Source organism: Lygodium microphyllum, chromosome 6 (assembly GCF_053477565.2).
Source record: "Lygodium microphyllum isolate KBCC chromosome 6, Lygodium_microphyllum_v1.1.10, whole genome shotgun sequence".
Lineage (NCBI taxonomy): Eukaryota > Viridiplantae > Streptophyta > Polypodiopsida > Schizaeales > Lygodiaceae > Lygodium > Lygodium microphyllum.
In genome coordinates, this window is record NC_141140.1 from 7,321,231 (window position 1) to 7,343,779 (window position 22,549).

General features: G+C 43.0%; 1 protein-coding gene across 3 annotated transcripts in view; it reads left to right on the forward strand.

Moving 5' to 3' along the window:
• Positions 1-22,549, forward strand: part of LOC148034283 (shaggy-related protein kinase epsilon-like) — a 37,737-nt gene that overhangs the window by 9,391 nt on the left and 5,797 nt on the right. Inside the window, exon 13 of one of the 3 annotated variants that reach the window (XM_087679224.1) lies at positions 21,278-22,286. The exons of the other annotated variants lie outside the window; for them this stretch is intronic. Coding sequence (XP_087535350.1) covers positions 21,278-21,366 — 89 coding nt within the window. The 3' untranslated portion in view covers positions 21,367-22,286. Of the gene's footprint in view, positions 1-21,277; positions 22,287-22,549 lie in introns of those variants that run through there. 3 annotated transcript variants of the gene reach the window in all.

Here is a 22,549-nt window from a genome sequence, read left to right on the forward strand (position 1 = left end):
CCTTTCACCATGAGGGCAGTTACTCTTTATGGACAGCTTCAACAAATTTCGTTTGAGGCCAAATATACTATCCAATCTTTTCTACTTCGTGTGACCTAGATCATCAGATGTAGGGCTGTCCTCTACACTGAGTTTTACATATGGAGGCAATGGAACCCCAATTGTTTTTTCCCCTTTCATATTGAAACGTTGCAAAACCTTGGAGGTATACTTCTGCTGAGATAGATAGAGTAATTCTTTTGACCTATCTCTGAGTATTCACATGCCAAGAATGTGATTTGCATCACCAAGATCCTTCATGTCAAAGCTGCCATGAAGACTTTGCTTCAGTGAGTCCAAGTCATGAGTATCCCTGCCAGCAATTAGCATGTCATCAACATACAGAACCAAGATAATCAGGTTGCCATCTGCTACCTTCTTGGTGTACAAGCAATGATTCACTTGACTTCTATGAAAACCTTGAGACTGCATAAATGTATCAAACTTATGATACCATTCTCTTAGTGCTTGTTTCAGCCCAGATAAACTCCTTTTGAGTTTACATACCATCTTCTCTTTCCCTTTTGCCACAAACCCTTTAGACTGCTGCATATATATGTCTTCATGTAGATCACCATGTAAGAATGCAGTCTTTACATCCATCTGGATTCTGTATGAGCTCCATATGTTCAGTTGCAACCAAGCCCAAAATGGTTCTCAATGTAGTAATCTTGACTACAGGAGAGAAGATCTCATCAAAGTCAACTCCATGTTCCTGCTTGTACCCCTTCGCAACCAATCTTGCTTTTACTTTGGCGAGGAATCAGAAGTGATCTTCATCTTGTAAACCCATTTGTATGGAAGAGTTTTCTGCCCTTTAGGCAAGTGCACCAAGTCCCAAGTGCCATTTTTCTCAAGAGATTCCATCTCTGACAACATGGCTTTATACAATTTCTTGCTATCCTGTCTGTCCATTGCTTCCTTGAAGCAAGACGGTTCACCACAGTTTGTCAACATGACATAATCAGCCACATTGTTTGCATCAGGAACAAATCTATCAGGTTGTCTAGTAGCCCTAGAGATCTCCTAACCCAATGATCATTGTTTGTTGGCTGTTGAGCCTGCAAATTTTCACTTTTAGCTTGCTATCCTGGCATTTCAGTCTATAAATCAGCATTAATAGCTTGCTGTCCTGGCTGTTCTTGCACATCCAGTGGCTCATCATTATGGGCAATTGACTGGCTGATCATTTTCAGCATTATTTTTTGCATTTGCAGGTTCATTTACAGCAGGTATTTGCTGCTATACAACGGGCACATTTTGTTGTCCAAAGGGTATTTTTTCCCGGAATACAACCCTACAGACCTTCTTAGTCTTTTCGTGCTGTTTATGCATGCAATATTCCCGGAAGATAACATCATTGCTGCGTACTATTTTCTTTTTCTCGGGATCCCATAAGCTATACCCCATTTCACCCTTGTCACCATATCCTAGAAAAATGCATTTACATGACTTTGGCTCAAGTTTGGTGCGTTCTTATTTACGACTGTGTACAAAAGCCTTGCAGCCAAACACTTTCAGATGAGTATATGAAGGTGGTGAAAGCTGAAATGATGAATGGGTTGTCTCTTACCCATCCAACCTCCAACTAAAGAGGGGTACCACCTAGCCAAAGGGAGAATGGACTAGGACATCCCTTTACTCAAAGAGAATCGAAAGAACAAAGACACAACTTTACAAGAGAGAATATATGTACTAGACACCATATTAGAATATGAGAGAGAGAGATGAGAGGAGAGGGAGACAAGAGACGAAGAGGTAGAGGAAGCTTTGCCATTGTGCTACATAATAAAAGAACTTACTCATAGCTTACCTCAAAGAGATGGACTAGCATAAGGGTATTCTAGAGTGCTCTCATGTGCTTATCATTGTCATTCTTTACATCTCCACGGGCTCCTTATATAGCCTTTATGAGGGATTAGATTAAGCTAATCTTCTTAATTAACATAATCCTAGATGATGTATGGCATCTTTGAAAATATAGAGAATAGTAGATGGGACAAGTTCTCACCTTGGTCATTATGCAAGAAGCCAAGGATGGTGGTAGACAAAATAGAGAAAGAGAGCTAGATTACAAGAGGTGGATGTCCAAAGCACATTACTATAATATATTTACAAGAAGGATAGAATGGACAGTTGATGTGGTAAAAGAGAGAAGAAAATTGCGCCTTCGTAACTTCAAATCGGTGAAGAATCTGAAAAAAGTTTCTTCTGTAACTTTGTAGATCAGGTCGAAACCAATCAGTTAACGCATGAATTTTCTTGAAATCCGCTTTCCCTTGGGAGTTATTGAGATTATAAAAAACAACTTCCAAAAGCTGCTTTGACTTTAGTTCCTTATATATATATAAATACATATAAGCATGTGATAGAAGGAGTCCATGCTTGTAAGCTTTTGTGTAAGATCCAAATGACACAATGATGTGGATATTGACTTGTATACTAGGGTGAGATGTCCTCTAATGATGGTGATAGATTCCAAATCTTAGTGATGCAGGTGGAACCCACGTGTAGTTGGAGGCTAGTCCTTTGAAAAATCTATGCACTCACTCAACTCCTAGGTGTAATCCATTTCCATCTTTACTAAGATAACCATCCCTTTTATTCTTTACATCGACATCCCTCTTAAGAAATTGTTTCCTCCATTTGCTAGAGTTATCATAATCGAGAAGCAATGTAGCATACCTAGTACTTGAAGAGTAAATCCAAAGTGATATGGTAAGGCTCTTGATAAGAGATTTGACCAAATTTTGTGGTAGTAATCCGGTTTATAAAAAACCCGGATTAGTGGCTGGCCCGAGCACGCTGCTTGGAGAACTCCCTCCCCGCCCCCCCTCCCCCCCGTCGACCTGTTTGGTGACCGATTAATTAAGTGAATGGTTGTCATAATAGCCTCTGCCCAAAAACCATGGAGTACTGCAGCATGAGACAACATCATATGGACCTTATTTTGTATGGTTCGATTCATACGCTATGCAACTTCATTTTGGTGTGGATTATGAGGGGCAGTGAACTCCCTCTTTATCCCTTTGCTGTTACAAAATACTTGAAAGGGCTTGGATACCTATTCCCCACCATTGTCTGAGCGAAGACACTTAAGTGTCTTATCAGTTTAATTTTCAACTAATGCTAAGAAATTTTTAAACCTCTCAAGCACTTTGTCCTCGCTACGAAAAGGGTAAATCCATATCTTCCGTGTAGCATCATCGACAAAGGTGACAAAGTATTTCTTTCCCCCTAAAGATAACCTTGGCATCTGACATACATCAGAATGTACTAATTCTAGAGGAGAAGATTTCAACGAAAGAGACTTCTTATGAGACGTCTGTGCATGTTTACCATAAACACAATGATTACAATGCCTTAAATCAACATAACAAAGACAAGGCAAGTAACCCAAACAAGAAAGCACTTTCATTCCAGTTTGACTCATGTGTCCCAACTGGCCATGCCACAAAGAAACACTATAACAACATGGTCACGCACACTAGATACATGGAGAGAATACAAGGTATCACTTTTACAACCTCTGGCAATCACTCTAGTTCTCTTATAGATCTTCAATTTCCCATCACCAAAGGTGGTAGAAAATCCATTGTCATCTAGCTGTCATGTGCTAATCAAGCTCTTCTTGAGCTGAGGTACATGCCGTACATGTTGAAGTGTGAAGATAAAACCATGCTGAAACTGCAACTGCTCGTTGTCAATACCTGCAATGTCACATGCATAGTTGTCCCCAAGATGCACAATACCATGTCGACCCCTTTTATAGTCAGAAAACCACTCACGATGAGGGGTGACATGAAAGGAAGCACCTAAATCTAGAATCCAAGTGCATGTCATCATCCGTATCTGCAAGTAAATCATGTGTACTAAAGTGTGAATAGACAAAGAGTCCATCATTCCCACTGTCACTGTCATGAGTGACTACATTCACCTCTTGAATTTTGACAATGCTCTTCTTAGGTTGACTCTCTTTTTTCTCTTTCTTGCTGTCATATGTCTTCTTGCCCTTTTCTTTCTTTTTCTTCCATTTGTAGCAGTTATGTTTAAAGTGACCCTTCTTGCCACAATGATGGCATTCAACATCCTTACCAGGTGATTTACTGCGTACCTTGCTATCAGATTTGCCTTTCTACTGTGATCTGCCCCTAGTATGCTAAGCATTGGAAGACTTACTGGATGCATTGTTTTGCCGATTCATTTCTTCGATGAGTAGAGCACTCTCTACATCAGGATATAAAAGCATCGCATTAGAATTGGTCATAGTAGTCTTGAATGTATCTCAACTCTCTGGCAGAGTGCAAAGCAAGAACGTAACCTTAAATTCTTCATCAATCTTGAACTTCAAGGCAACCAACTTGCTGAAAATGGAGTTAATCTCACTCAAGTGAGTAGACATTACTGTACCTCTTTCATACGCAAATCCATAAGCTTTTTTAGCCAATAAATTTTGCTTGCGGGACTCTTCTGGGCATATAGTTCTTCCAGTCAAGTTCAAATAGCATAGGCAGAATCCAAACCTTCAATGTTAAACAGCAAGGCATCAGAAATCGATAGCTCGATGGTTAAGTGTGCAAGCTCATTTAACTCATCCCAATCGTCCTGTTCCACATCTGCGGGCTTTGCTCCTTTGGTCTTAATTGGCCTTGCTTGCTTCTTCTGCTAATCGGCCTTGCCTGCAATAGGATATTATAGCACTATTTTTGCTAGACTACAAAGTTATGTGCTACTTCAAGCTTCTTAATGTGCATGAGATGACTGCTGTCACTGCTGCCAGCCATGATTTTCAGCCTAAATGTGACCAAAAAATTCAGCAAATGCAGGCCCAAACTGTCGCACAAGTGACCAAGGTATAAACAAGTACCAACCAACAATAAATAACCACGTAAAAGCAGAAATTTCAGATCTGTAAATAAATTTTCAGAAGCACTAAACCTTGTGCTACAGCACTCCACAACTGATTACAGCTGTTCCAAGGACATCACATTACATGAGAAGTCCCAAATTTTAGCTGCAATTTTTGTTGTACATGCACCCACGGGCACAAAATTTGACACACACGGTCAAAAGCCCCAAAATTTTTGTGCTCAAAGCATTAACCATACATCTGCACTCTCTCTAACATGCATAGAATAGGCCAATTTTGCCAAAATAGAGCAATTTCAGCAAAACCCCCAAAATTTTCCAAGTGCTAGATGTCCAAATTGCATGGAATTAAACCTGCATGTACATAAAATGACCAAATGGCGTACAAATTTCGCCCAAACAGCAAAGGCCCCAAATTGCATGGGGTCCAATGTGCATCAATGTCGAGAAATTGAGTAAATTTCAGCCCAATTCTTGCATGTACATGAAAAGCTCAAAATGTCGGAGGCAAAATGTCACAAATTCTTGCAATTTTTGAGAAAAATTACATTGTTGTGTCTTGCTCGCATCAAATCTGGAGAAATCCCCAAATTTTTGGCACAAATCTGCCCAAAATTCTGAATTGTGCTTACATGCACGAATGCCTGTAAGTGAGCAAAGGCTTGCTTGTAGGGAACCTTTGAAAAATTAAAAATTTCGCAAAAGAAAAGTGACGAATTTGCTGAATCTGCCCCGTTTACAGCCGCCAGCCCGTCGCCTACTCGTGACCTGAAAAATGATGTTTTGACCTGCGCGTAAAGTGCGTGATCTGTGGTGATTGTGTCTGACCAGGAAATGACGATTTTGACCTGCATGCAACTTGGAATTGTCGCTTGACTGAAAACGTGGCGTGTTGACCTGCTCCTGACTGCACGAGCTATCGCCTGTCTGTCCAATGAAAGAACAATGATGAGTTGACCTGCACGGAATCTGAGAAGTGCGAACACCTTAGCTGCAGCCATGATACCAGTTTGAAGTGAGTGATGCACAGTGGCAATGCAATGTCCTACGATGAAAATGTTAGGTAGAGAACAAAACGTGAGCAAGAGTAGAGAGTGAGAGTCAGAGAGAGAGAGATGCACGATGTTCTTGGGTACAATCTTTTTTTTGTGTGTAGCTCTTTAGGTTTAAGATAGATATATATGAAAGTACAAATGTGCTAAGGGTGTGTTCATACCCGTGTACATATAAAAGGCATGATGGCCCTTTATTCCCAACATTGAGGAGGAGAAGCCTAGAATATATAGGCATGAATAATGCCGGAAAATATGTCAAGTCGTCTAGCATTAATGCTGGTTGATTGGCAGCAATAAATGCTATAAAGCATAAAATGCTACACAATAAAAATGCCTAAAATATCTACATAATGTGCCCAACCCACAATACATGCTCAGACTCACATGAGTTGACATATCTACTAATACCCTCTTAGATCATGGGTGATTTGATACAATACAATGGTACAATGAGAATGAATCATAAACCATACAACATAGAATCACCAAGTAGAACTATGGATACCCAAGCGATGGGTGATCAAGCCACTACTAAGGTGCCTCAGAGAGAACCTGTTGTTGATGTCGATCATACTAGCTTCTGAAGATAGAGAAGATCATAGTAGCTCTTAATGTCCGTCAACAATGCCTTTGATGTAGCACATGTGACCATCCTATCACCAATGCTGTAGCACATGAATGACCATGGATTCCTCTCCTTTGGCTAGACCGCCAAAGTGTCCCCTCATGTGAGCTCCAGAAAAAAGCCGCCCGCTCTCTGTCAAATAACTAGCCCATCATGAATCTGGATGCCAATCCTAGCTCTAGGATTTAAACCTACTAGATTCGGTCGATGCATCAGGGACGTCCTTCTTTAGATCTTGTGCATATGTATAGAAATATAGACGAGGCACAACTGCCCCATCTCACCACCCTCTCACACTCCCCTCTTTGACACTAGAGAGTCGTGAGGGATGACCTCATCACCACCACTAGAAAGTAGTTGAGGAAGGCGCCACCAAGCCCTTTCCACGATTCGAAGAAGAGGATCCATTCTGCACCTTGAACTTCACCTTGGCCGGAGGATTTGAGTCGGAATCTGAGGCAGATGATGACTCGTCGGAGGAGTCTGCATCCCACTTCGTCTTTTGCTTCTTTTTCGTCCTAGAAGCTGCTAACTCTTTGCACTCCTTTCGTAAATGACCTTTCTTCTCATAGTGGTAACATTGGGTCTTTAACTTCTTTTTGGAACCCCTCTTTGAAGTTGTAAGAGCTTCACTAGAACCTAACGAAAGCCTCCTGTTGGAAATAAAGGGCCATCGTACCTTTTATATGTGCACGGGTGTGAACAGACCCTTAGCACATTGTACTTTCATACATATATCTATCTAAAACATAAAGTGGTACTCTTGTCATTGTACTGAAAAACGTGTTCACTCTCTACTTTGCTCACTCGCACTCTCTTTGTCTCTCTCACTGCGCGTAAGGTTTGTCTACCTTGATCTTCGTGCCTATTCTTTCCCTTACACCTTCCATGTATTTGCAATTGTATAAACCAAGCCTTCACCACAACACTCCATGTAAGATAATTAGATCCATGGAGCTTGCCATTAGTGGATGTGCATAGAGGAGCCATTTGTAGAGGATTTAGAAGAGAAGTAAAGAAAAGAAGGTATTTGGAGAGGGAACACAGCCTAACCACAAGCACAAATTGCAAAAAGCAAGAGTTCACATGCATATAACCCAAAATCTCACGAAAATAAGACAAAAGCTGTTGCAAAAAGGCAAAAAATCAATCAAAAACTGCTTGATAATGCAGTCCCCCGGCTAGGAGGAGATGCAGAAACACCAAAAGGCAGATTGGAATTGCTACGCAGGGAGAAGAGCGACTGACACAGGCTGTATGGATGCTGATGTCAGCAAAAACGCAGACAAAATAGGTCGCTTGGTTGGAGCAACAGTCACTGGATCAGCAATGGTCAAAACAATCTTAAATCAATTAAGAAAATACAGCAGGAGCATTGATCCTAAAATTTGATACCATGTCAGAAGTGGAGCGCAATGGAAGCGTAAACATATGCTGTAATAAATTGCTGAAATACAAGACAAAAGAGAAAGGGAAAGAAAGAACATTGAAGAACACAATACAGATGAGAACTCAGATGTATGCTTGGGAAATGGAATCCATATATCGGACACGAGACTGTCGCATATAATATTGAGTCATTGGCTGCGTGGTTAGCATTGGCACCGGCTCCTCTCTCCATGAGACAAATTGCTGAAATACAAGACAAAACAGAAAGGGAAAGAAAGAACATCGAAGAACACAATACAGATGAGAACTCAGATGTATGCTTGGGAAATGGAATCCATATATCGGACATGACACTGTCGCATACAATATTGAGTCATTGGCTGCGTGGTTAGCATTGGCACCGGCTTCTCTCTCCACGAGACCTTCAGGTGGTGAACTGATTGATTAAGGAGGAGGACCCTTGAATATATAGGCATGAATAATGCCATAAAATATGTTAGGCCAGCCAGCATTAATGTTGGCCAACCAACAACAATAAATGCTTTAAAGCGTAAAATGCTACATAATAAAAATGCCTAAAATATCTACATAATGTGCCCAACCCACAATACATGTTCAGACTCACACGAGTTGACATATTTGCTAATACATTGCGGTTATACGGGAGGTGAGGCTCTTGCAGCTTTAGATTGGGGTTTGAAGAAGAAGTGGAAGACCCAATGCTACCACAGTGGAAAGAAAGGTCATTTACGAAAGGACTATAATGAGTTAGCGGCTTTCAAGAAAAAGAAGGAGAAGCAGACAAAGCTGGATGTGAGCTCACCCAACGAGTCATCATCTACCTCAAACTAAGACTCGGATCCTTCGGCCAAGGAGAAGTCCAAGGCGTGGAAAGGATCGGCTTCTTCGGATCGTGGGAAGGGAGTGATGGCTCCTTTCTCAGTTCCTTTCTAGTGGTGATTATGAAGAAATACTCTAATACAAAAACACAAATAACACCGTACGACAAAGCACATAATGATGGAAGAACACAATTAGGGTAACTCAGAGACAATGAACATAGAGAATTAACGAAGTGATATGATTATTGAATATACTATACTCATACAACAAACACACTATGCAATGAATAAATACTGCACCTCGAGCTCTTGTATCTTAAAGGTCGTGGCAGAGATAATGAGTTGGAGAGTGTGGCATACTCTGAATGGATCCCGAATCATTGCAAGGCAACCTCCGAATGTTGAGAACACCAACAAACGCAGCCAAGGAAGGTTGGATTTAATGTCTATGGTAGTACAAGAGAGAGAGGCTAAAAACGTAGGTGAGGAGAGAGAAAGACTAAAAACGCAGGTGAGGAGAGAGAAAACAGTGAAAGGCTGGATTTGATGTCGATGGTAGTGCAAGAGAGAGAAAGGCTAAAAACGTAGGTGAGGAGAGAGAAAGACTATAAACGCAGGTGAGGGGAGAGAAAACAGGGAACACAGGCTTGAAGAGAGAAAACACAAACGTAGGCTGCAAGAGAGAAAAAAGCAGCGGCAGATTGAGAGGAGAGAGAAAACTGGCAGGGCGGCAGCCATGGCATGTAAATGCATCAGCATGCCAACGTGGCAGGTTACACGACAATTGGATGGGTGGACATCAGTAGTTGTTTGGCTAGAAATAGTAGCAAAATGATGATGGAGAGTTGGAAATAGATGCGAGATGAGTGAAGTTTGCAATGGACAGCTTGGATTGCAATGCCCTTCGTGAATGGGGTGTGGACAACAAGTTGAAAACACTTGAAAGCTACAAAAACGAGATTTAGGCCGAAGGAAAGGTAGCATGTCTATTTATAGAAAGTTTGGGCCCTCCCAAGTGGGTATGTGCTTATGGGATACAGATACTTTCTAGGAATGCATTTCTTTTTAAACAACCAAGGTTTCTTCCTTAATTAAACAAGTTTTGGGGTATAAGTGAAACTAAAGCATTTTTAGCTCAAAATCCCCTCTTAGGCCCAACAATGGCGCCTCGAGAAGTAGGCTTGCCAAGCCTGTTTTTCTTTATCTTTTATCCCAAGGCATCCCACCCCAAAGAAGCCAGAGCATTGGACAAAGGGCGTGCATTAGCTGCCCAATGGCCTACTAAGACTATAGAGACAATGATTATCTTACCAAGGGAGACCAAGTGATCACCCAAGAGAGGCCAGGGCATATGCATGTCGGTTGCTAGTGGCCTATCAAGTCCTGTAAAGGCGGATGGAATCATCTATGGAATTTTTTTTTGAGGGCTTTGTAGTTCTGATAGATTTAACATTAAGTGAGGGTTCCAAATTAGCTTTCGTCCTACTGAGTATCCATGCTCCAAATGGGAGAGTGATGAGGGATGGTTAGACCCAAGACCTTCACAAAACAAATATACTATCCCTATCATTATTGGGTGTTGGCGAAGAAGGAAAATGGCTAAGGTATGGGTGACACAAATATAGTAAAGATATGAAGCAAGTAAGACAAGCAAAGCAAGCTAGGGAGAACTGCTATATGCAATGCCAAGAATAGGGTGGATCTAGAGTCGACCACTTCAAAAGATCGAAAAGGGATAAATGTGCACAGATGCATGTTTACATGAATAGAAAGCCAATGTATGGGGTAATGCAAAGAGAGATGCAAGATGTCATGGTTACACAAAATGCAATGTAACGGTGCCACTTGGATAGTGTCCTCGCAGGGGAATTGTTCAGTTGCCCAAGTGTCCTTTTACAATCATGTCATCTTGATAGTGCGGATGAAGTCATAAATGTTCATAAGTACAATACAAAAGAACGAACGAATGAATGAATGTCTAATAACTATAAGCATCATCACTGTTAGTATCAAGAGAAGTAGCTGCTCCCTCTCAAACTAGAAGATAAAGCAAGAGGAAAGCACCCTCTTCTCGTTAATTTAAAGTAGGGGAGGGTGCATTCAAGCCGATCGTGGGTAGAAGGGACTGAAGAACTGGCTGGTTGATCACTTTGGTCAAAATGTTTGCAAATTGTATGATGAAGGCACAAATTCTAGATGGATAGTCGTGAGCTCAACTTACTCTTTGGAACAGTGCAAGTTGACTTTCACATGTTATGTCCATGGTGTAATGATTGGATTGTCCACAAGGGCAATGGCACTCTGGTTGGCGTAGTAGACAATGGTGGTGGGAGAGTTAGAAGGGAAGTGAAACGCTGCTAGTAAGCTCCTTAGGTAGATGGCATCGGTGGTGCCATCGAAGAGAGCCCTATACTCGGCCTCAGACATGAAAGCTGCCATTGTCTCTTGCTTACAACTAGACCAAGAAATGGAAGCTGTGTCCAAGGTGAAGAGATAGCCACCATGGGAATGGCGGGCGTCAAGATCTCTCGCCCATTTAGAATTAGTGTACCCTTGCAAACATAAATCAGAACCATAAGTGAGGCCATAAGAATAAGTACACTGTAAATAACGCATCACACAAAGACATGTAATCCAATGTGATATCCTAGGTGCTGTGAAACGCTGACTGAGAAAATTGACCGAGTAAGTTATGTTTGGCTTAGTATGCATTAACCAAAGAAATTTCCCTACAATAGACCTATAGGTATGTGCATCTCTAAAGTGGGATATGATAGGCCGAGACAAAGAATGTCTCGTACGGGGTGTTCTAAGGAAGAGCCGCAGTCGGGCATCGATTGAGGATGTACACCACAGTGTTAGAAGCCTCAACCCAAAGGCACTCAAGGAGCTCTGTTGCAAACAACATAGAGCATGCCATTTCCATGACTGTTCAGTTTCTACACTCTACAACTCCATTCTGAGAGCAGGAGTTGGTAGAGGTGAGTTGGTGAGATACCATGCTGCTGTAGAAACTCAGAAAACTCAGGGGAGATAAACTCACTACCGTTATCACTCATCATGCAACCAATATGACGGCTTGTCCGGTTATGAACTAGCAGCACCCAAGCAAAGAAATATGTGAAAGCATCAAACTTGTACTTGAGGAAGTACTCCCACATGTATCTCGAATGATCATCCACTATAAAAAAGAAGTACGATGCGCCAATGGATGTTGGCCCACAAAGATCAATATGAATCAATCTAAGAGGCGCCTCAACTCTATGTGTAGACTGCTAAGGGAATGGGGTACGGTGCTGTTCTTGAGTTGACATGCTTTATAGACATCTTGAGCTAGGTTTAGGTGACGAAAGCCCTCAACAACGAGACAACTCATAAAGAGAGTCATAGTCAAGATGCCCTAGGCGAAAATTCCAAACACGCTCATTGCTTGGAGGCTCTCGAGATGTGGCTAATGCCTATTAGCTATGAAACACGGAGCCCTTGACTGTCGACTTGGAAAGAAAATGGGTCATGTGGTATAGGCAATTAGGCTTTGCCTCACTGCGAACAATCACTAAACCAGTCTGAGAGTCAAGGACCTCAACTGTGATCTGGACCCTTGTCAGTGGGAAACCTGATGCAAACTTGAGCCTGGATCTTGACCGAGGAGTTGTAACTTGTTTCCTACGCGGACCCACTCGGCTATAGGGGCTTGAATACGAAAGATGTTCTCTATAGGAGTCATGTGATGTGTAGCTCCATTGTCCACAATCCAAACACGTGTTGATGTGCTCGGCTGTGATGAGTGGGTCTCTACAGTAACCTCGTCCGGAGGCAACTCACAGATTTGGATGAGACTCTCATCGGATGTCTCTATGGAGACAATGCGGGACTCTATAGATTAGTCAAACAAGCCCTTTAGAGTTGAGAATGTTGTCGACTGAGGTGGCTGGCGGTAGGTCAAGGGAGTAACGGATCCTAGGGTGGCAAGAGGAATGCCAATGTTGATGAAGTCTGTTGATGAAGATTGCTGATGAAGAAGCTCCTCACGATCTTGGAAATCCCACTTTGAAACACTAGGGGCTAGGAAATCCACAACTGCATCACCGAGATCATCCCCCTGTGAAAGGGAAGGGTGAAGTGAGTGATGCGCTGCGGAGATGCAATGTCCGGCGATGAAATGTCAGGTAAAGAGCAAAACACGTGAGCAACAGCAGCGAGTGAGAGCGAGAGATGCAAGATGTTCTTGGGTACAATTGGAGTGTGTACCACTTTAGGTTTTTAGATAGATATATATATGAAAGTACAAGTGTGCTAAGGGTGCGTTCACACCCGTGCACATATAAAAGGCACGATGGCCCTTTATTCCCAACAACCTCCCACCTAAAGGCAATGTGCCTTAAGAGGAGAAAAGAATCAGCTAAGTCTAAGTATGTACAAAGCTGAAATACATATATCTATCCAACTCCCATCATCTGTCGGCAATGAGCAAACCGCTCTGCTGGAAGACCCTTCGTGAGAAGATTTGCAGGATTATCATCTGTATGCACTTTGACAAGCTCAATGCTCTTGCTGTCAAGTACATCTCTGATGAAGTGATACTTCACCTGTATGTGCTTCGTCTTTGCATGAAAGACGGGATTCCGTGCTAGCATGATAGCACTCTGACTATCACAATGAGAAGATTTGCAGGATTATCATCTGTATGCACTTTGACAAGCTCAATGCTCTTGCTGTCAAGTACATCTCTGATGAAGTGATACTTCACCTGTATGTGCTTCGTCTTTGCATGAAAGACGGGATTCCGTGCTAGCATGATAGCACTCTGACTATCACAATGAAGAACGGGTAACTCTGTAATGCCAAGATCTCCCACCAGACGTGAAAGCCATAAAGCCTCCTTGCATGCCTCAGTATTGCCACATACTCTGCCTCTGTAGTAGACAATGCAACACACTTCTGTAGCCTGGAGATCCAAGAGACTGCTCCTCCTGTGAAGGTAAACACATACCCAGAAGTGGACTTTCTACAGTCCGCATGACCAGCATAGTCTGCATCCGTAAAGCCAACGACAGATGCCTTCTGCTTTCCAAAGCAGATGCACAAATCACTTGTGCCTTTGAGGTATCTCATAATACCTTTCACTGCTTTCCAATGCTTTTTGCTAGGGTTTGCCATATATCTGCTAACCACTCCCACTGCAAAGGCAATGTCAGGACGTGTAGCAACCATAGCATACATCAAGCTGCCAACAGCTGAAGCATATGGAATCTTGGCCATTTCAGCCTTCTCATCATCAGATGTAGGGCTGTCCTCTGCACTGAGTTTCACATATGGACGCAATGGAACACCAATTGGTTTCCCCCCCTCCATATTGAAACGCTGCAAAACCTTAGAGACATACTCCTGTTGAGATAGAAAGAGTAATCCTTTGGACCTATCTCTGAGTATTCGCATGCCAAGAATGTGATTTGCATCACCAAGATCCTTCATGTCAAAGCTGCCATGAAGACTTTGCTTCAACGAATCCAAGGCATGAGTATCCCTGCCAGCAATCAGCATGTCATCAACATACAGAACCAAGATAATTAGGCTGCCATCTGCGGCCTTCTTGGTGTACAAGGAGTGATCCACTTGACTTCTTTGAAAACCTTGAGACTGCATAAATGTATCAAACTTATGATACCATTCTCTTGGTGCTTGCTTCAGCCCATACAAACTCCGTTTGAGCTTACATACCATCTTCTCTTTGCCTTTAGCCACAAACCCTTCAGGCTGCTGCATATATATGTCTTCATGCAGATCACCATGTAAAAATGCAGTCTTTACATCCATCTGTATGAGCTCCATATCTTCAGCTGCAACCAAGCCCAAAATGGTTCTCAATGTAGTCATTTTGACTACAGAGAGAAGATCTCATCAAAATCAACTCCATGTTCCTGCTTGTACCCCTTAGCAACCAATCTGGCTTTGTACTTTGGCGAGGAACCAGAAGTGACCTTCATCTTATAAACCCATTTGCATGGAAGCGTTTTCTGCCCTTTAGGCAACTGCACCAAGTCCCAAGTGCCGTTTTTCTCAAGAGATTCCATCTTTGACAGCATGGCTTTATACCATTTCTTGCTGTCATGCCTGTCCATTGCTTCCTTGAAGCATGACGGCTCAGCACAGTCAGTGATCATGACATAATCAGCCACATTATTTGCACCAGGAACGAATCTGTCGGGCTGTCTAGTAGCCCTAGACGATCTCCTAACCCAATGATCATTGTTTGCTGGCTGTTCAGCCTGCATATTATCATTTACAGCTTGCTGTCCTGGCATTTCAGCCTGCAAATCAACATTAACAGCTTGCTGTCCTGGCTGTTCCTGCACATTTAGTGGCTCATCATTATGGGCAATGGCTGGCTGATCATTTCCAGCATCGTTTTCTGCATTCGCAGGTTCATTTACAGCAGGTATTTGCTGCTGTACAGCAGGCACATTTTGCTGTCCAAAAGGTACTTCTTCCCGGAATACAACCCTACGAACCTCCTCAGTCTTTTCGGGCTGTTTATGCATGCGACCTTCCCGGAAGATAACATCATTGCTGCGCACTGTTTTCCTTTTCACGGGATCCCACAATCTATACCCCATTTCACCCTTGTCACCATATCCTAGGAATATGCATTTACAGGACTTTGGCTCAAGTTTGCTGCGGTCTTCCTTACGAATGTGCACAAAAGCCTCGCAGCCAAACACTCGTAAATGAGCATAAGAAGGTGGCTTGCCCGACCACGCTTCCTGAGGGACTCCCCCCCCCAAAGACTTGTTTGGTGACCGATTGATCAAGTGAACGGCTGTCATAACAGCCTCTGCCCAAAAACCATGGGGTAATGCAGCATGAGACAGCATAGTACGGACTTTATCCTGTATAGTCCTGTTCATACGCTCTGCAACTCCATTCTGGGGTGGATTATGAGGGGCAGTGAGCTCCCTTTTTATCCCTTTGCTGTCACAAAATGCCTGAAAGGCCTTGGACACATATTCCCCACCATTGTCAGAGCGAAGACACTTAAGTGTCTTATCAGTTTGATTTTCAACCAATGCCAAGAAGTTTTTAAACTTGTCAAGTACTTCATCCTTGCTACGAATGGGGTAAACCCATACCTTCCGTGTAGCATCATCGACAAAGGTGACAAAGTACTTCTTCCCCCCCAAAGACAATCCTGGCATCTGACATACATCTGAATGTACTAACTCTAGAGGTGAAGATTTCAAAGAAAGAGATTTCTTATGAGATGTCTGCACATGCTTACCATAGACACAATGATCACAATGCTCAAAATCAGCATAACGGAGACAAGGCAAGTAACCCAAACGAGAAAGAACTTTCATTCCTGTTTGACTCATGTGTCCTAACCGGCCATGCCACAAAGAAACACTTGGCTGCTCGGTTACTGCGACAACATGGTCACGCACACTAGATACATGAAGAGGATACAGAGTATCACTCTTTGAACCCCTGGCAATGACTCTAGATCCTGTACTGATCTTCCATTTTCCATCGCCAAATGTGGTATGATAACCATCATCATCTAGCTGCCCAGTATTGATTAAGCTCTTCTTGAGCTCAGGTACATGACGAACATTCTGAAGAGTAAAGACAGAACCATGCTGAAATTGAAGCTGCACACTGCCAATGCCTGCAATATCACATGCTGAGTTGTCCCCGAGATGGACAACACCATGTCGACCGCCTGTATAATCGGAAAACCAATCTCTGTAAGGGGTGACATGAAAGGAGGCACCCGAATCTAAAATCCAGGTATGCATGTCATCAGCCGAATCGGCAACCAATGCATGGGCATCAAAACATGAAGATACGAAGAGTACATCGTTCCCACTGTCACTGTCCTGAGTGACTACATTCACCTCTTCGATCTTGACGCTGCTCTTCTTGGGCTGGCTCTCTTTCTTCTCTTCCTTGCTGTCCTCTGTCTTCTTGCCTTTCCCTTTCTCTTTCTTCCACTTGTAACAGTCACGTTTGAAGTGACCCTTCTTGCCACAGTGGTGGCATTCCACATTCTTGCCGCGAGACATGCTGCGACCCTTGCCATCAGATTTTCCCTTCTGCTGTGATCTGCCCCTGGTATGCAAGGCACTAGACGACTTACTTGATGCATTATTTTGCCTATTCATCTCTTCCATAAGCAAAGAGCTTTCCACGTCAGAATACATAAGCATAGCATTCGAGTTACTCAAGGCAGTCCTGAATGTATCCCAACTCTCTGGTAGAGTGCAAAGCAGAAAGGTAGCTTTAAACTCGTCATCAATGACAAACTTCAAAGCAACCAGCTGGCTGAAAATTGAGTTGAATTCACTCAGATGATTTAACATAGCAGTTCCTTCTTTCATCCGCAAATCCATAAGCTTTTTTAGCCAATACACCTTACTAGCTGCACTCTTCTGAGCATACAATTCCTCCAGTCTAGTCCAAATGGCATAGGCAGTGTCCAAACCCTCTATGTTAAACAACAGAGCATCAGAGACAGATAGCTCAATGGTCGAGCGTGCAAGCTCGTTCAACTCATCCCAGTCATCTTGTTCCACATCTGCGGGCTTTACCCCTTGGGCCTTGATCGGCTTAGCCTGCTTCTTCTGCAACAGGATATTGTAGCATTGCTTTTGCCACACTGCAAAATTATGTGCACCCTCAAGTTTCTTGATGTGCATAAGATGGCTGCTATCGCTGCTGCCAGCCATGATTTTCAGTCCAAAATATGACCACAAATTCAGCAAATGCAGGCCCAAACTGTCAAACAAGTGACCAAGGTACAAACAAGTACCAACCAGCAATAAGTACTAGTTAAAAGCAGAAATTTCAGATCTGCAAATCAATTTTCAGAAGCACCAAATGTTGTGCTACAGCACTCCACAACTGATGACAGCTGTTCCAAGGACAAATACATCACATTACATGAGAAGTCCCAAATTTTAGCTGCAATTTCTGCTGTACATGCACCCACGGGCATAAAATTTGATCCGCACGGTCAAAAGCCCCAAAGTTTTGTGCTCAAAACATCAACCATACATCTGCACTGTCTCTGACATGCATAGAGTAGACCAATTTTGCCAAAATGAAGCAATTTCAGCAAAACCCCCAAATTTTTCAAGTGTCGGGCGTCCAAATTGCGTGAAATTAAACCCGCATGTACATAAAATGACCAATTTGCGCACAAATTTTGCTCAAACAGCAAAAGCCCCAAATTGCACGGGGTCCAATGTGCATCAATGTCAAGAAATTGGGTCAATTTTAGCCCAATTTTAACATGTACATGAAAAGCCCCAAATTTCGGAGGCAAAATGTCACAAATTCCTGCAATTTCTGAGACAGAATCTCACTGTGTGTCTTGCTCGTGTCAAATCCGGACAAATCCCCAAATTTGTGGCTCAAATCTGCCCAAAACACAGAACTGTGCTTACACGTGCGAACTCCCGTCAGTGGGCAAAGGGGGCAGCTTGCAGTAAACCTTTGAAAATTAAAAATTTTGCAAGAGAAATTTGACGAAAACTGTCCCGTGACGTGACGACTGCTGCGTTTTGACCTGCCGCCAGCGTTTTGACCTGCCGCCAGCTGCACGTGGCCTGGAAAGTCACGAACTGACCTGGCGTGACCTGTGTGACCAGCGCCTGTGCAAAACACGTCACTTCTGATCTGCGCCTGACCTGCACGCTGCCTGGAACTGCACGCCTGACTGCACACTGTCCAAGAACAGTGACGAGCTGACCAGAAAATGACTGACTGACCTGCGCGCAACCTGGGAAATGTCGCCTGGCTGAAAAACGTGACCTGTGGACTGCGAGAAGCACGAACACCTTAACCGAAGCTCTGCACGGACTGCGAGAAGCGCGAACACCTTAGCCGAAGCTCTGATACCAGTTTGAAGTGAGTGATGCGCTGCGGAGATGCAATGTCCGGCGATGAAATGTCAGGTAAAGAGCAAAACACGTGAGCAACAGCAGCGAGTGAGAGCGAGAGATGCAAGATGTTCTTGGGTACAATTGGAGTGTGTACCACTTTAGGTTTTTAGATAGATATATATATGAAAGTACAAGTGTGCTAAGGGTGCGTTCACACCCGTGCACATATAAAAGGCACGATGGCCCTTTATTCCCAACAAAGGGGGTATGAGGGAACCATCGGAGGAGAGGGTGGGGGATGGGAAGGAACCTGTGGAAAAGAGGGTGCATAAGCGAGAATGGGTGTAGCAATAGACAACTGTTTCGGAGGACTCTATATAAGAGAAGGGGGATGGAGCCTATAAAGCCTGCGCTCTTGCCAACTTTTCGCGATAACAACCCTTGTAGAAGAATCCTCAATACAAATGGCTTGCTCGGTGAAGACCACCTCTCACATGGTATCAGAGCATGGTATCTGAGAGTGACATAGAGCTCATGAGGCCATCCACATCTACGTTTGCTGAAAATGCAAGCTCCTAGTAGCCAACGATTGCATATGGTGCTCACACATCATCATCTGGAGCCTACTAGGTGGAGGCGACTATCTGTTGGCTAGGCGACTACCTTCTATAGTCAAACGCAACCTTTTAGGAGCAAGCGACAACATTCACATTAGTGTTTTTGAGCAGTCAACAATATTTTCTCCCTTAGGCGGACCTTCTACATCAAGCTCTTTGACTCTGTAGCCAATTCCTCTTGTCTCGGTGAAAGTCGGGAAATAAAGGCAAAGTGCCAACACCACAAATAGGGACCGAAACAATATCACCGACAGTGATTGAACCCTTAGAACGACATAGATCCCTCAACAAACCACCTCGTGGAGTCATATGACTAGAACCTCCTTCAAAGTTTGTGATGTTCGAGCAGATCATGGCGGCAAGATTTGTTCTAACCCATTTTGTAAGTTTTATAGGGACCATGGTATTTTGGTAGAGTATTCCCATTTGAATACACCATTTGAAAATGATGTGGTGGAGCATGTCAATTGGACCATGCTTGAGATAGCTCGCTCAGCATCCTTGATTGGGCAGAAACTAATTGGGATAGGGTGCCTCTTCCTCTTTTTCTACTGTCGATGCTACCTTAAAGCAAAGGCTAATCCCTTTTTATCAAATGAGAAGGGAGTGTAAACAGGCAGCTGCCTACCCATGAGGGGGACTGATTTTGAAAGCACGAGAGTATGTCTTTGATATGGACGACCTAGTGGAGATTATCCCTTTGGTAGTGGGTGCCTGATTTTTGGCACAAAATCCTTATATTAAGCAACCAAGGAAGCTCTCTTTTCTTCTCTGTTTCTGACAGGTATAGAAGCAACCCCCCTTCTCAAGCCGGCCTTAAGGTTGATTGACAAGCAGGCCTCTTGCTTATAGGCAATGAGAGTCTTCCAAAATGACAATAAGGAACAATTGAGATACACCTTCAATGTACTAGATACCCTTGAAAGCTTCAATCCCGAGCCTCAAACCTCTTGAGATACACCTCCTTGTCTCGAGCTCCTTTACCTCACATGCAGCATTGGATGCCTCTCTACCTCACAAACCTCAAGGATGTGTCTTTGATATGGACTACCTAGTGGAGATTATCCCTTTGGTAGTGGGTGCCTGATTTTTGGCACAAAATCCTTATATTAAGCAACCAAGGAAGCTCTCTTTTCTCCTCTGTTTCTGACAGGTATAGAAGCAACCCCCCTTCTCAAGCCAGCCTTAAGGTTGATTGACAAGCAGGCCTCTTGCTTATAGGCAATGAGAGTCTTCCAAAATTACAATAAGGAACAATTGAGATACACCTTCAATGTACCAGATACCCTTGAAAGCTTCAATCCCGAGCCTCAAACCTCTTGAGATACACCTCCTTGTCTCGAGCTCCTTTACCTCATATGCAGCAGTGGATGCCTCTCTACCTCACAAACCTCAAGGATGTGGCATTGCATTTTCTCTATGCTTTGTGTACCTTCCGATGTTGAAGCATCCTCATAACTTGAACCCAAATCATTGTATGATGACATGCTTGATGTAAATGCACTCAGCTGATCACAATTTCAGCAATATGCAACTTCATTGACTGGCACACAAGTGCCTTAGGTCCACCTACTCAAGCGAGTTGCTGGTATCTCGGCTATGGAACCATGCAACCGGCCGTCCTTCTCGGAGAGGGTGGTAATGACCTGATTAATCAGCAATCCTCTTTTGTTGTTTTCCTTTATGAAGATGCTCCTATGGACCAAATTGGTTGGAACACCCTTGATCTAACAAGTGTCTCTTCTAATACAGGTATAGGTTTAAGCTACTTAACGTTGTATACATCTTAGTGAATATGACATGGATTGTGATTTCATGGCCCATGGGTCTCACGAGTTGAAGATTATTTGGTATTTTGTTGAGCATTTTGATTTATTATTTGGGATAGATTGCTAGGTCATCTTTTGTTTTCCACATTAGATGGACAGTTACTATGGTTGAATCCTATTGACTGCAGAGCTGAAAGGTGCAACTCTTGACATTATCCAAAGGTTGATTCCTGAACATGCAAGGAAGCAGAACCCCATCGTGGGTGTGTTGTTGTAAGATCTGGTTGGGAGAAGCTGCAATTGCTGGTTCTTTTTTCACAAAGCAGAACAGATCAATCTCTTCTTCTGAGGATCTACCTTGCAAAAGGTGACTGGATGCCAAACTCTGAAGGTGTTCAAGATGCGTGGTGATGAGTGGCTATCTTTCTAATTACACAGCCAGCCACCCTGTCAGAAAACGTTGGGGTCTTTCCCAGTAAATTTGGAACTGCCCATTGAGGACTGGTCTCACATGTGCCCATTGAGGACTGGCTGAAGCCGGTCTCACATGTGTCTATTTGTGGGATCTCCTTGTGAACTGACAGATTTAATGGGCAGGGATCTTCTCTCCCTTACATAATTTGCTTTTGAGGGAAGACTCTATAAAGAGTTTGAGTATATGTTTCCAGCAGCAATTGCTGGGTTGCCTTCTTGGCATCTTACAAGAAATGTCTTTTATGAAGAGGTTCTAGGGAGCAACTTCCAACATTTGTGCATTTTCATACATTTACTTGTACTCTTCCCAATGTTGAAAAAGTCATTCAGTGGTCATGAGTTTAGGAATAACATATCAAACAGGTTTTGGATGATGGGTGCTTCCCTTGAAATTTGAAGTTGATGCGAATGTAAATTGAGCAATAGAGCTATCAGCATGTTTTGGATATTAAGAGTTGTTTTCTTCCAGATTCTATTGGTCTTGGAATATTCAGTCTCCCATTGACATTGACATGGTCAGGTTTACTGCTCCAGTCTACGTTATCAGCGATGTAGTCATAAGATCCATAGTAATACATTTTCATTGCTGGATAATCTTTCCAATGTATTCAACACATGCTCTCTCTCCCTCATGCAGTAAATAACACTTCAGTATTCACAGCACACAATGATGGGTATAGTCAAGATTGGGCCTCTGAAGTAATGCAAACCACGCTAGAAATATTATAAGATCCTCTGTGTACACTCATGCAAACCACATTAGAAATATGATAAGACCCTCTGCCTATTGAGCAAGCGAGGAGAAACTTCTGAAGCACCACTAAAGCCAAAAACTCTGATTGGAGTTTAAGCTCAGAATTGTCACCACTAAAGCCAAAAACTCTGGTTGTAGTTTAAGCTCAGAATTGTCATGCAGTCCTGACATCTCTGTTATTTCCTCTCCTTGTCACCTACTGAATTGGATCTCAAATCCTCAATTGAGCATC